This window comes from Platalea leucorodia (genome assembly GCF_965183815.1).
Source record: "Platalea leucorodia genome assembly, chromosome: 29".
Lineage (NCBI taxonomy): Eukaryota > Metazoa > Chordata > Aves > Pelecaniformes > Threskiornithidae > Platalea > Platalea leucorodia.
Window position 1 is genome coordinate 25,499 of NC_138851.1, and position 14,951 is coordinate 40,449.

The following is a 14,951-nucleotide window of genomic DNA, read 5'->3' on the forward strand; positions in this document are numbered from 1 at the left end:
GGCCCTGGGGACCGGGGGTGGCCCATGGGGACAGGGGTGGCCCTGGGGACCGGAGGTGGCCCTGGGGACAGGGGGTGGCCCTGGGGACAGGGGATGGCCCATGGGGACCGGGGGTGGCCCTGGGGACAGGCGGTGGCCCTGGGGACCGGGGGTGGCCCTGGGGACAGGGGATGGCCCATGGGGACCGGGGGTGGCCCTGGGGACGGGGGTGGCCCTGGGGACACTCACTGGCAGGCCCTGTGGGGGGGCCGGCAGTCGAAGTTGTCGTAGAGGCAGTGGGGGGTGTCGCAGCCCCGGTCGCAGCGGCTGTTGTTGAAAAGGGGGGGACACTCGGGGACCCCGCAGTGTCCCCAGGGGTCCCCCACCAGGAGGGAACAGTCGCCCCCGTCCCACTGACAGCCGGGGGTGTTGCACTCCCGGTGACAAACCCCGTCCCCCGCCTTCCCCCCGCACCCCCCCTGGCACTCGGCGGCGGGGGGCGGGGGGGGGCCCCTCCTGGCAGCGGGGCCCCCCGAAACCCGGCGGGCAGAGGCAGCGGGCGAAGGGGGGCCGGGGCGAGGGGACGCAGGTGCCACCGTGGAGGCAGGCGTCGGGGGCGCAGGTGGCGTTGGTGGCGGGGGGGGCGGCAGGGGGGACCCCCGGCGCCGGGGGGGCGCGGGCAGCCGCCGCCGTTGGCGCAGGCGGGGTCCAGGCAGGGGGGGGGGGCGGCTCTCGCAGTGGGCGCCGCTGAAGCCCTGGGGGGGAATGGGGGGGGGGTCAGGGTGGGGGGCACCCAGGAGTGGGGGGGTGGGCATCCAGCCCCCTGCCCAGCCTGTGCCACCCCAGCACCCCCAGCACCCCCCCCATGGCTCTGGGCGCACCCAGACCCCCGCCCACCCTATACAACCCCAGAGCACCCCAGCACCCAGCCCTATGCCCACCCTGTGCCACCCCCCAGCACCCAGCACCCAGCCCCATGGCCCTGGGTGCACCCAGACCCCCGCCCACCCTGTGCCACCCCAGCGCCCCCCAGCACCCATCCCCATGGCCCTGGGTGCACCCAGACCCCTGCCCACCCCACGCCACCCCCCAGCACCCATCCCTATGCCCACCCTGTGCCACCCCAAAGCACCCCACCACCCACCCAGAGCCATGCTGCACCCAGCCCCCTGCCCACCCCCTGCCACCCCGGCCCCCCCAGCACCCACCCCATGGCTCTGGGCGCACCCAGACCCCTGCCCACCCCATGCCACCCCCCAGCACCCAGCACCCATCCCTATGCCCACCCTGTGCCACCCCAGCACCCAGCACCCAACACCCCCCACCCCCATGGCTCTGGGTGCACCCAGACCCCTGCCCACCCTATACAACCCCAGAGCACCCCAGCCCCAGCCCCCCGGCCCCCGGGCGGGCAGGTGGGTGCGGGTGGGTGCCCCCACTCACGGGGGGGCAGCGGCAGGCGTAGCCGCGGGCGGCCGCGGGGTCGGGCTGGCAGCGCCCGCCGTGGCGGCAGGGCAGGGACTGGCAGGGGCTCGCCGGGCTCTGGCAGCGGGGGCCTGCGGGGCGGGTGGGGGTCAGGGGGCGCAGAGACACCCCCCCCCGAGGGTGGGCACGCGGGGTGGCACCCTGCCCGGCGCCCGCACGGCACCCTGCCACGGCACGGCGCGGAGGGGCCCTGCCCGCCCTGGCACCCCCATGGCACCCCCCATGTCCCCTAACCCACCCTGGCACCCCCCATGGCACCCACCCTGGCCCCCAACCCACCCTGGCACCCCCCATGGCACCCCCCTGGCACCCCCCATGTCCCCTAACCCACCCTGGCACCCCCCCTGGCACCCCTCATGCCCCCTAACCCACCCTGGCACCCACCCTGGCACCCCCCATGTCCCCTAACCCACCCTGGCACCCCCCATGGCACCCCCCTGGCACCCCTCATGCCCCCTAACCCACCCTGGCACCCCCCATGGCACCCCCCTGGCACCCCTCATGCCCCCTAACCCACCCTGGCACCCCCCGTGGCACCCCCTCCATGCCCCCTGCCCACCCTGGCACCCCCCATGTCCCCTTACCCACCCTGGCACCCACCCTGGCACCCCCCTTACCCACCCTGACACCCCCTCATGCCCCCTAACCCACCCTGGCACCCCCCTGGCACCCCCCATGTCCCCTTACCCACCCTGGCACCCCCCCGGCACCCCTCATGCCCCCTAACCCCCCCTGGCACCCACCCTGGCACCCCCCATGTCCCCTAACCCACCCTGGCACCCCCCTGGCACCCCCCATGTCCCCTTACCCACCCTGGCACCCCCCCTGGCACCCCTCATGCCCCCTAACCCCCCCTGGCACCCACCCTGGCATCCCCCATGTCCCCTAACCCACCCTGGCACCCCCCCTGGCACCCCTCATGCCCCCTAACCCCCCCTGGCACCCACCCTGGCACCCACCCTGGCACCCCCCATGTCCCCTAACCCACCCTGGCACCCCCCATGGCACCCACCCTGGCACCCCTCATGCCCCCTAACCCACCCTGGCACCCCCCATGTCCCCCTACCCACCCTGGCACCCCCCATGGCACCCACCCTGGCACCCCCCATGTCCCCTTATGCACCCTGGCACCCCCCTGGCACTCTCCCTTACCCACCCTGGCACCCACCCTGGCACCCACCCTGGCACCCCCCGGTGCCCCGCACAGCACCCACCGGTGAAGCCGGGCCGGCAGAGGCAGCGGAAGGCGTTGGCACCCTGCACGCAGGCCAGGGTGCCGGGGGGGTGGCAGGGCCGGCTGCGGCACTCGTTGACGTCCCCCTCGCAGCGGGCGCCCGCGTAGCCGGGGGGGCAGGCGCAGGCGTAGCCCCCCACCCCGTCCAGGCAGGTCCCGTTGTGGAGGCACTTGGGTGCCAGGGCGCCGGGCGCGGGCGCGCAGTCGTCCTCGTCGATCTCGCAGAGGACGCCTGCGGGGACGGGGAGGTGACAGCGGGGACGCAGCTGGGTGCCACCCTGGGGGGGGGGCCTGAGGGGTGACACCATGGGGCGGGGACGTGGGGACCCTGAGGGTGCCACCCTGGGGTGGGGACATGGAGGGGTGACACTGTGGCGTGGGGATGTGGGGACCCTGAGGGGTGACACCGTGGGGTGGGGACACTGATGGGTGCCACCATGGGGTGGGATGTGGGGACACTGATGGGTGCCACCATGGGGAGGGGACATTGATGGGTGCCACCATGGGGTGGGACATGGGGACTTTGAGGGGTGACACCATGGGGTGGGGACATTGATGGGTGCCACCATGGGGCAGGGACGTGGGGGACCCTGATGGGTGCCACCCGGTGGTGGGGACGTGGGGACCCTGGTCACTGTCACCCTGGGCATGGGAACATGGGGACCAATCCCTCTGCCCACCCAAGGACACGGGGGGTCCCTTCCCACCAGCACCCAAGGACATGGGGACATGGGGACATGGGGACATGGGGACATGGGGACACTGGGTCCCTTCCCACCACCACCCAAGGACATGGGGACATGGGGACCCTTCCCACCAGCACCCAAGGACTTGGGGACATGGGGATATGGGGACCCTTCCCACCAGCACCCAAGGACATGGAGACATGGGGACATGGGGACATGGGGACCCTTCCCACCAGCACCCAAGGACATGGAGACATGGGGACATGGGGACATGGGGACATGGGGACCCTTCCCACCAGCACCCAAGGACTTGGGGACATGGGGATATGGGGACCCTTCCCACCGCCCACCAAAGGACATGGGGACATGGGGACATGGGGACCCTTCCCACCAGCACCCAAGGACTTGGGGACATGGGGATATGGGGACCCTTCCCACCGCCCACCAAAGGACATGGGGACATGGGGACATGGGGACATGGGGACCCTTCCCACCAGCACCCAAGGACTTGGGGAGATGGGGACACGGGGACCCTTCCCACCAGCACCCAAGGACACGGGGACATGGGGACCCTTCCCACCAGCACCCAAGGACATGGGGACACGGGGTCCCTTCCCACCAGCACCCAAGGACACGGGGACATGGGGACCCTTCCCACCAGCACCCAAGGACATGGGGACACGGGGTCCCTTCCCACCAGCACCCAAAGACATGGGGACATGGGGACACGGGGTCCCTTCCCACCAGCACCCAAGGACACGGGGACACGGGGTCCCTTCCCACCAGCACCCAAGGACCTGGGGACACGGGACGCCCTCCCACCCCCGACAGGCGGCCAGGGGGCCGGCCCCCGCGGTCCCCGCGCACCCACCCCGGGTGCCGGGGGGGCAGGAGCAGAGGTAGCGCCCCACGAGGTCGAGGCAGGTGCCCCCGTTCTGGCAGGGCTGCGACTGGCACTCGTCCACCTCCAGCTGGCACTCCCGGCCCGCGTAGCCCGGCGGGCACTGCGGGGACAGCACCCAGGGGTGCCCCGTCACCCCGGGCCACCGCCCCCGCCTCAGGGCCACGGTACGGGGGGTGCCGGGCGCCCAAGGGCACCCCAAAAGGGTCAGCTCAGCCCCAAATGGAGCAGTTGGGTCAGGAGAGCACCCATGGGTGCTCCAGGGTGGAGGCACCCATCACCCAAGGGTCACCATGCCAGGGCGACGCCACCCTCGGTGGCAGGAGGGACATGGGCACCCTGGGGTGTCCCCAGCCTGGAGGAGGACGGGTGCAGGCTGCTTGCACCCACGGGTGCCCATGCACCCAGCTTATGGGGAACCAGGGTGGGAGGGTGCAGGCTGCTTGCACCCATGGGTGCTGCTATCCCCCCCCCAGCACCCAATTCACGGGGAAACCGGGATGGGTGGGCGCGGGGTGCCCAACCCCATGGACACCCCCAACCCCTGTCCCCCCCCAGCACCCACCGGCCCCAAGACCCCCCCCCAAGCAGCACCCATGGGTGGGGGGCGGCACTCACCTCGCACTCGTAGCCCCCCCCGTAGCTGCTGCAGGCAGCGCCGTGCAGGCAGGGGTTGGGCAGGCAGCGGTCGCGGGGGGTCTGGCAGTAGCTGCCCACGTAGCCCTCCTGGCACAGGCAGCGGTGGCCGCCGCCGCCCGCGCCCACGCAGCGCCCGCGCCCGTGGCACAGCTGGGCCAGGGGCACCCCTGGGTGGGGGGAGAGGGCGGAGGGGGAAACTGAGGCGGGGCGGGGGGGGCACCCAGCCCAGGCGCCATGGGGAGGGGAGGCGGGGGGCTGGGGTTATCGACACCTCCCAGTCCTCCCAGTGCCCCAAACTGGGAGGGGACCCAGGCACCCAGGCTCCTTCTAACCCTCCCAGTCCTCCCAGTACCCCAAACTGGGAGGGGACCCAGGCACCCAGGCTCCTTCTAACCCTCCCAGTCCTCCCAGTACCCCAAACTGGGATGGAACCCAGGCCTCTGGGCTTGTTACACCCTCCCAGTCCTCCAAACTGGGAGGGGACCCAGGCACCCAGGCTCCTTCTAACCCTCCCAGTCCTCCCAGTACCCCAAACTGGGAGGGGACCCAGGCACCCAGACTCCCCAGTCCTCCCAGTACCCCAAACTGGGATGGAACCCAGGCATCCAAGCTCCCCAGTCCTCCCAGTACCCCAAACTGGGAGGGGACCCAGGCACCCAGGCTCCTTCTAACCCTCCCAGTCCTCCCAGTCCTCCAAACTGGGAGGGGACCCAGGCACCCAGGCTCCTTCTAACCCTCCCAGTCCTCCCAGTACCCCAAACTGGGATGGAACCCAGGCCTCTGGGCTTGTTACACCCTCCCAGTCCTCCAAACTGGGAGGGGACCCAGGCATCCAGGCTCCCCAGTTCTCCCAGTACCCCCAAATCGGGAGGGAACCCAGGCATCTGGGCTCATTAGCCCCCTCCCCAGTCCTCCCAGTACCCTAAACTGCGAGGGAGCCTAGGTGTCCAGGCTCCCCAGTCCTCCCAGCGCCCCAAACTGGGATGGAACCAGGCCTCTGGGCTCCCCAGCCCCCTCCCAGTCCTCCCAGTGCCCGAACTGGGATGGAACCAGGCCTCTGGGCTCCCCAACCCCCTCCCAGTGCCCGAACTGGGATGGAACCCAGGCCTCTGGGCTCCCCAACCCCCTCCCAGTGCCCGAACTGGGATGGAACCCAGGCCTCTGGGCTCCCCAGACCACTCCCAGTCCTCCCAGTGCCCGAACTGGGATGGAACCCGGGCCTCTGGGCTCCCCAGCCCACTCCCAGTGCCCCAAACTGGGATCGAACCAGGTCTCTGGGCTCCCCAGCCCCCTCCCAGTCCTCCCAGGGCCCCAAACTGGGATGGAACCCAGGTCTCTGGGCTCCCCAGCCCTCTCCCAGTCCTCCCAGTGCCCGAACTGGGCGGCCGCTGACCTCTGCGGGCGGCGGCGGCGGCGCAGGTGACGTTGGGGACGTCGCAGGCGCTGCCCGTCCAGGCGGGGGGACAGCGGCAGGAGACGGTGGCACCCTCCTGCCGGCACTGCCCGCCGTGGCGGCAGGGACCCCCCTGGCACAGGTCCAGCAGCGTCTGCGCGAGGGTGGGGGTCAGGGTGGGGGTCAGGGTGGGGGGCACCCAAGGGGGCCACTGGGGTGGGCGGGGGGCTCAGACACAGAGTTTGGGGGTGCCCGGGTCGGTGGGTGCTGGGGAAACCAGTTGGAGGGGAACTGGGTGGGAATGGGGAGTGGGGAAGGGGGGGTCAGGGTGGGGGTCAGGGTGGGGGGCACCCAAGGGTGGGATTGGGGTGGGTGGGGGTCTCAGACACAGAGTTTGGGGGTGCCCGGGTCGGTGGGTGTGGGGGGAACCAGTTTGAGGGGAACTGGGTGGGTGGGAATGGGGAGCGGGGAAGGGGGAGTCAGGGTGGGGGTCAGGGTGGGGGGGCACCCAAAGGGCACCCAAGGGTGGAATTGGGGTGGGTGGGGGGCTCAGACACAGAGTTTGGGGGCGCCCGGGTCGGTGGGTGCTGGGGGAACCAGTTGGAGGGGGACTGGGTGGGCATGGGGATGGGGAAGGGGGAGTCTGGGTGGGGGGTCAGGGTGGGGGGCACCCAAGGGTGCACCCAAAGGTGCCATTGGTGTGGGTGGGGGGCTCAGGAGCAGAGTTTGGGGGCGCCCGGGTCGGTGGGCGCTGGGGCACCCGGTTGGAGGGGGACGGGGAGAGGGGGACAGGGGGTGGGGGGCACCCAAGGGCGCCCCTTTGGCCGAACCGCGGTGGGGTCGTTGCCCGCCCGCCCGCCGCACCCATGGGTGCCCCGCTCACCTGGCACTGGGCGCCGGTGTAGGCCGGCGGGCAGAGGCAGCGGTAGGCGTCCCCGGCGCTGAGGCAGGTGCCGCCCTGCAGGCAGGGCCGCCCCCGGCACCCGTCCGCCGGGTGCTGGCAGTGGGCGCCGGTGAAGCCGGGGCGGCAGCGGCAGGTGAAGGAGGCGACGCCGTCCACGCAGGTCCCCCCGTTGAAGCAGGAGCTGGGGGGGGGGGGGGGCACGGCTCAGCACCCATGGGTGCTCCCCCAGCGCCCTTGGGTGGTGGTGGGTTGGGCTGGAGAGGGGAGCTGTGGGGTGGCTGGGGGCACCCATGGGTGCTGGAACCTGTGGGGATGTTGTAGGGACAGGGGGAGGCTTGGGGACATCTGGGGGCACCCATGGGTGGTGGTGGGTTGGAGAGAGGAGTTATGGGGTGTCTGGGGGCACCCATGGGTGGTGGTGGGTTGGAGAGAGGAGTTATGGGGTGGCTGGGGGCACCCATGGGTGCTGGAACCTGTGGGGACATTGTAGGGGCATGGGGAGGCTTGGGGACATCTGGGGGCACCCATGAGTAGTGGTGGGTTGGGCTACAGCAGGGAATTATGGGGTGTCTGGGGGCACCCATGGGTGGTGGTGGGTTGGAGAGAGGAGTTATGGGGTGGCTGGGGGCACCCATGGGTGCTGGAACCTGTGGGAATGTTGTAGGGGCATGGGGGGGCTTGGGGACATCTGGGCGCACCCGTGGGTGGTGGTGGGTTGGGTTGGAGAGGGGAGCTGTGGGGTGGCTGGGGGCACCCATGGATGGTGGAACCTGTGGGGACATTGTAGGGACAGGGGGAGGCTTGGGGACATCTGGGGGCACCCATGGGTGGTGGTGGGTTGGAGAGAGGAGTTATGGGGTGTCTGGGGGCACCCATGGGTGCTGGAACCTGTGGGGACATTGTAGGGGCATGGGGAGGCTTGGGGACATCTGGGGGCACCCATGAGTAGTGGTGGGTTGGGCTACAGCGGGGAATTATGGGGTGGCTGGGGGCACCCATGGGTGCTGGAACCTGTGGGAATGTTGTAGGGGCATGGGGGGGCTTGGGGACATCTGGGCGCACCCATGGGTGGTGGTGGGTTGGGTTGGAGAGGGGAGCTGTGGGGTGGCTGGGGGCACCCATGGGTGCTGGAACCTGTGGGGACATTGTAGGGACAGGGGGAGGCTTGGGGACATCTGGGGGCACCCATGGGTGCTGGAACCTGTGGGTGCAGATGGGGACATTGCAGGGGCAGGGGGAGTCTTGGGGCCACCCAAGGCCACCTGGGGCCACCCAAGGGTGCTGATACCTCCAGGTGCAGATGGGGACATCCCATGGGCATGAGGAGTTTTGGGGCCACCTGGGGCCACCCAAGGGTGCTGATACCTCCAGGTGCAGATGGGGACATCGCACGGGCACGGGGTGACCCGGGGCCACCCGGGGCCACCCATGGGTACCTGTCGGTGCAGTCGGGGACGTCGTGCTGGCAGCGGTGGCCGGTCCAGCCGGGGGCGCAGGTGCAGGTGAAGCTGTTGACGTAGTCGGTGCAGGTGCCGCCGTTGCGGCAGGGCCGGCTGCTGCACTCGTCCTCCTCGGCGTCACAGCGGGGACCCCCGAAGCCGGGGGGACAGGAGCAGGAGAAGGTCCCCACCCCGTCCCGGCAGGTGCCACCGTTCAGGCAGGGCTCTGGGGGACATGGGGACACAGCGGGTGGCACCTCGAATTGCCACCTCCCCGGTGGCCCCAGGTCCCCCCGGCGTCCCCAAGCCCCCCAGTGTCCTGGTGTGGCCCCAGGTCCCCAAAGGCCCCGGTGTCCCTGTCCTCCCCAGTGTCCCCAAGCCCCCCGGTGTCCCTGTCCCCCCTGGTGTCCCCAGGCCCCCCAGTCCCCCCAGTGCCCTGGTGTTCCCCCAGGTCCCCAAAGGCCCCGGTGTCCCTGTCCTCCCCAGTGTCCCCAAGCCCCCCGGTGTCCCCAGTCCTCCCAGTGTCCCTGTCCCCCCTGGTGTCCCCAAGCCCTCCAGTGTCCTGGTGTCCCCCCAGGTCCCCAAAGCCCCCCAGTGTCCCCAGTGCCCCCGGTGTCCCTGTCCCCCCTGGTGTCCCCAGTCCCCCCGGTGTCCCCAAGCCCCCCAGTGTCCCCAGTCCTCCCAGTGTCCCCAGTCCCCCCAGTGCCCTGGTGTCCCCCCAGTGTCCCCAGTCCCCCCAGCACCCCTGTCCCCCCCCCGTGTCCCCGTGTCCCCTCACCGGGGTGGCAGTCGTCGAGGTCATGCTGGCAGGTGCCCCCCCCGTAGCCGCGGGGGCAGAGGCACCCAAAGGTGCCGGGGCCGTTGGCGCAGACCCCCCCGTGCAGGCAGGGGCTCTGCCCGCACTCGTCCACGTCCTCCTGGCAGCGCTCGCCTGGGGGGGGCGGGGGGGGGGGTCAGGGTGCCCGGGGCGGGGGGTCAGGGTGATGGGGGGGGGGGGTCAGGGTGCCCGGGGCGGGGGGTCAGGGTGATGGGGGGGGGGGGGTCAGGGTGCCCGGGGCAGGGGGTCAGGGTGATTGGGGGGGTCAGGGTGCCCAGGGCGGGGGGGTCAGGGTGCCAAGGGAGGGGGGGGTCAGGATGATGGGGGGGGGGAGGGTCAGGGTGCCCGGGGCGGGGGGTCAGGGTGATGGGGGGTCAGGATGATGGGGGGGGGAGGGTCAGGGTGCCCGGGGGGGAGTCAGGGTGATGGGGGGGTCAGGGTGGCAGGGGAGGGGGGGACAGGGTGCCCGGGGCGGGGGGTCAGGGTGATGGGGGGGTCAGGGTGCCCGGGGGGGGAGTCAGGGTGATGGGGGCATCAGGGTGGCAGGGGAGGGGGAGTCAGGGTGCCAAGGGAGGGGGGTCAGGGTGATGGGAGGGGGTCAGGGTGCCCGGGGGGGGGGGTCAGGGTGATGGGGGGGTCAGGGTGCCCAGAGAGTTTGGGGTGACAATGGGGGGGGATTGGGGAGGGACCCAGGGGTGCCCGGGGAGGGGGGGGGGGGGTCAGGGTGCCCGGGGGTGTTGGGGGACCCATGGGTGCCAGGGGGTGACCCAAGGGTGCTGGGGGGGGGGGGGGCAGGGGTGTTGGGGGACCCAGGGGTGCTGGGGGGGACCCAAGGGTGCCCGGGGGTCCCAGGGGTTTCAGAGGGACCCATGGGTGCCAGGGGGTGACCCAAGGGTGCCGGGAGGGTCCAGGGGTGTCAGAGGGACCCACGGGTGCCAGGGCCACCCCGGGGTGCGGTACCTTGCCAGCCGGGGGGGGCAGCGGCAGGTGAAGCCCCCGTAGTCGGGGGTGGGGACGCAGACGCCGCCGTTGTCACAGGGGTTGGGGGTGCAGGGAGCCAGCGTCACCTCGCACGCCCGCCCTACGCCCCGGGGACACCGTCAGGCACCGCCGCCCGCAGGGTGACACCCGGCCGGGCACGGCCACCGCGGGGTGCCAGGCAGGGTGGCACCCAGGAGGCTACGGCCACCACCGGGCGCCCAGCGTGGTGGCATCCATGAGGACATGGCCACCACAGGGACACCCAGTGTGGTGGCACCCATCAGGGTACCTGGCATGGTGGCACCCAGGAGGCTACAGCCACCACCAGGCACCCAGCGTGGTGGCACCCATGAGGACGTGGTCACCATGGGGAGACCCAGCATGGTGGCACCCATCAGGGCACCCGGCATGGTGGCACCCATGAGGACGTGGCCACCACAGGGACACCCAGCATGGTGGCACCCATTGGGGCACCCAGCAGGGTGGCACCCACCAGGGCACGACCACCGCTGGGTGTCTGGCATGGTGGCACCCCTCAGGGCATGGGACAAAGCCACCAGGGATGCAGCCCCCCACCCATGGTGCCACTCAGCACCCATGGGTGCCCACCCGTGAAGGGCAGGACGCAGACCCCCCAGCACCCATGGGTGCCCACCTGTGAAGGGCGGGGCGCAGAGGCAGCGGTAGGTGCCGGCGCTGTCCAGGCAGGTGCCCCCGTGGTGGCACGGCCCCGAGGCGCACGCGTCCACCTCCACCTGGCACTGGGCGCCTGCGGGGGGGACGCGTCACCCCGGGGCACGGGGACAGCGGGGACACGGGGATGGTGGGGACACGGGGATGGCGGGGACATGGGGACAGTGGGGACATGGGGACGGTGGGGACATGGGGACACTGGGGGACATGGGGATGGTGGAGACATGGGGATGGTGGGGACGTGGGGACAGCAGGGACATGGGGACAGTGGCATGGACATGGTGGGGACAGCAGGGACATGGGGATGGTGGGGACATGGGGATGGCAGGGGACATGGGGACAGAAGGGGACATGGGGACGGTGGGGACATGGGGACAGTGGCGTGGGCATGGTGGGGATGTGGGTATGGTGGGGACATGGGGACAGCAGGGACATGGGGACAGTGGCATGGGCACAGTGGGGACAGTGGCATGGGCACGGTGGGGACAGGGGGGGACATGGGGACGGTGGCTTGGGCATGGTGGGGACATGGGGACAGCAAGGACATGGGGATGGTGGGGACATGGGGATGGCAGGGGACATGGGGACAGAAGGGGACATGGGGACGGTGGGGACACAGGGACTGAAGGGGCCATGGGCATGGTGGGCACGTGGGGATGGCAGGGACATGGGGACAGTGGGGGACATGGGGACAGTGGGGGACGGGGTGGTGGGGACGTGGGGATGGTGGGGACGTGGGGACATTGGCATGGGGTGGTGGGGACATGGGGGTGGTGGGGACAGGGGGATGGCAGGGGACATGGGGACAGAAGGGGACATGGGGACGGTGGGGACACAGGGACTGAAGGGGCCATGGGCATGGTGGGCACGTGGGGATGGCGGGGACATGGGGACAGTGGGGGACATGGGGACAGTGGGGGACGGGGTGGTGGGGACGTGGGGATGGTGGGGACGTGGGGACATTGGCATGGGGTGGTGGGGACATGGGGGTGGTGGGGACAGGGGGACAGAAGGGGACATGGGGACAGTGGGGGACATGGGGATGGCAGGGGACATGGGGACAATGGAGGGTCTGGCTGGGTCCCCAGGGTGGCCAGGGGGTCCCCAGGGTGACACCAGGGTGGGCAGGGGGTCCCCAGGGGGTCCCCATGGGGGTGGGGGGTCCCCAGGGTGTGCAGAGGATCCCCAGGGGGTCCCCAGGGGGTCCCCATGGGGGTGGGGGGTCCCCAGGGTGGGCAGGGGGTCCCCAGGGGGTCCCCAGGGGGGTGGGGGTCCCCGGGGGCCGTACCCTGGTAGCCGGGGTGGCAGGCGCAGCGGTACCCCCCACCCAAGGGGGTGCAGGTGCCCCCGTGGTGGCAGGGCCGGGTGGCACAGGGGTCCTCCCTGCGGGCGCACGTGGGGCCCCCCCAGCCCGCCTGGCACTCGCAGGTGAACCTGGGGGGGCGGGGGGCACGCATGGGTGCTGGGCACCCAAGGGTGCCCCGAGGCAGCCCCCCCAGGCACCCACGGGCATCCCCATGAGCACCCATGGGCGTCTCCCTTGGTACCCCCCAAATATTCACGGGCACCCACACGCATCCTCTGCCACCCCCATGGGCACCCCCCAGGCGCCCCCCGAGCACCCATGGGTGCCCTTGGCAGCCCCCCGAGGTACCCATCAGCACCCACACCCCCTCCCAGTCACCCTGAACCCCAGCTTGGGTGCACATTGACACCCTCGGGCACCCCCATGGGCACCCACAGACACCCTTGGCCCCCCTCCAGGCACCCATCAGCACCCAGACCCCCTCCCAGTCACCCCTGAACCCCCCATGGGCACCCACCGACACCCTCGGGCCCCCCTCCAGGCACCCAGACCCCTCCCAGTCACCCCTGAACCCCCCATGGGCACCCACCGACACCCTCGGGCCCCCCTCCAGGCACCCAGACCCCTCCCAGTCACCCCTGAACCCCCCATGGGCACCCACCGACACCCTCGGGCCCCCCTCCAGGCACCCAGACCCCTCCCAGTCACCCCTGAACCCCCCATGGGCACCCACCGACACCCTCGGGCCCCCCTCCAGGCACCCAGACCCCTCCCAGTCACCCCTGAACCCCCCATGGGCACCCACAGACACCCTTGGGCCCCCCTCCAGGCACCCATCAGCACCCAGGGCTGCTCCCAGTCACCCCTGAACCCCAACTTGGGCGCCCACGGGCACCCCCATGGTTGCCCACGGACACCCTTAGGCCCCCCCATCAGCACCCAGACCCCTCCCAGTCACCCCTAAACCTCCCACGGGCACCCTTGGGACCCCTCCAGGCACCCATCAGCACCCAGACCCCCTCCCAGTCACCCCTGAACCCCCCATGGGCACCCACGGGCACCCTGGGGCTCTCCCCAGCCACCCCTGGCCCCTTCCCAGCCTCCCCCCCAGCACCCAGTGGGCGCTCACACCGTCGCCGTGGTCGCGGCAGGTGCCGTGGGCGCAGGGGCTGCTGCGGCAGGGCAGGGTGCCGGGGCGGCACTGGGCGTCGCGGGTGCCGGGCGGACAGAGGCAGGTGAAGCCGTTGGCGCCGTCCACGCAGGTGCCACCCTCGTGGCAGGGGTTGGACGCGCACTCGTTGACCTCCACGTCGCAGCGGGGACCTGGGTGGGGGGGACACGGGGTGAGGGGTGGGGGCACCCTGGTGGGCACCCAACTGGGGGATCCCGGCGTAGGTAGTCAACACGGGCGCCCAACAGGGGCACCCAATAAGGGGCCCCAATGTGGATGATCAATGGGATGTCCAAGATGGACACCCAACGTGGGCACCCAGCATGGGCACCCAGCGTGGGGAATCAATGAGGCACCCAACAAGAGCACCCAACATGGGCACCCAACATGTGCAATCAACAGGGGCACCCAACATGGATAATCAATGGAACACCCAACGTGGACACCCAACATGGGCACCCAGCATGGGTAATCAATGGACACCCAACATGGGCACCCAACAGGGGCACCCAACATTGTCACCCAACAGGGGCACCCAGCATGGATAATCAATGGGGCACCCAACATGGGCACCTAGCATGGGTAATCAATGGGTGCCCAACAGGGGCACGCAACATGGGCACCCAGCATGGGTAATCAATGGGCACCCAACAGGGGCACCCAACATGGGCACCCAACATGGATAATCAATAGGGCACCCAACATGGGCACCCAACATGGATAATCAATAGGGCACCCAACATGGGCACCCAACAGGGGCACCCAACATGGATAATCAATGGAACACCCAACGTGGGCACCCAACAGGGGCACCTAGCATGGGTAATCAATGGGCACCCAACAGGGGCACCCAACATGGGCACCCAACATGGATAATCAATGGGGCACCCAACAGTGGCACCTAGCATGGGTAATCAATGGGCACCCAACGTGGGCACCCAACAGGGGCACCCAGCATGGGTAATCAATGGGCACCCAACAGGGGCACCCAACATGAGCAATCAACATGGGATGGGCACCCAACAGGGGCACCCAACAAGGGTGGTCAACAGGGGCACCCAGCATGGATAATCAATGGAACACCCAACAGGGGCACCCAACAGTGGCACCCAGCATGGGTAATCAATGGGGCACCCAACAGGGGCACCCAACACAGGTAATCAACACGAGCACCCAGCGTGGATAATCAACAGGGGCACCCAGTATGTGTGATCAATGGGACACCCAACATGGGCACCCAACGTGGGCACGCAGCATGGGTAATCAACAGGGGCACCCAACATGGGCACCCAGTGGGTGCTGAGCCACCCCAGCACCCATGGG

General features: G+C 70.7%; 1 protein-coding gene across 1 annotated transcript in view; it reads right to left on the reverse strand.

Annotated features, from left to right (window-relative positions):
- NOTCH3 (notch receptor 3) overlaps positions 1–14,951 on the reverse strand; it is a 50,354-nt gene that overhangs the window by 13,114 nt on the left and 22,289 nt on the right. Inside the window, 17 exon segments of the mRNA XM_082334151.1 lie at positions 229–494; positions 496–619; positions 621–706; positions 708–734; positions 1,423–1,535; positions 2,679–2,930; positions 4,256–4,388; positions 4,904–5,091; positions 6,318–6,471; positions 7,201–7,402; positions 8,658–8,886; positions 9,439–9,591; positions 10,438–10,453; positions 10,455–10,558; positions 11,114–11,227; positions 12,440–12,585; positions 13,588–13,780. Coding sequence (XP_082190277.1) covers positions 229–494; positions 496–619; positions 621–706; positions 708–734; positions 1,423–1,535; positions 2,679–2,930; positions 4,256–4,388; positions 4,904–5,091; positions 6,318–6,471; positions 7,201–7,402; positions 8,658–8,886; positions 9,439–9,591; positions 10,438–10,453; positions 10,455–10,558; positions 11,114–11,227; positions 12,440–12,585; positions 13,588–13,780 — 2,500 coding nt within the window.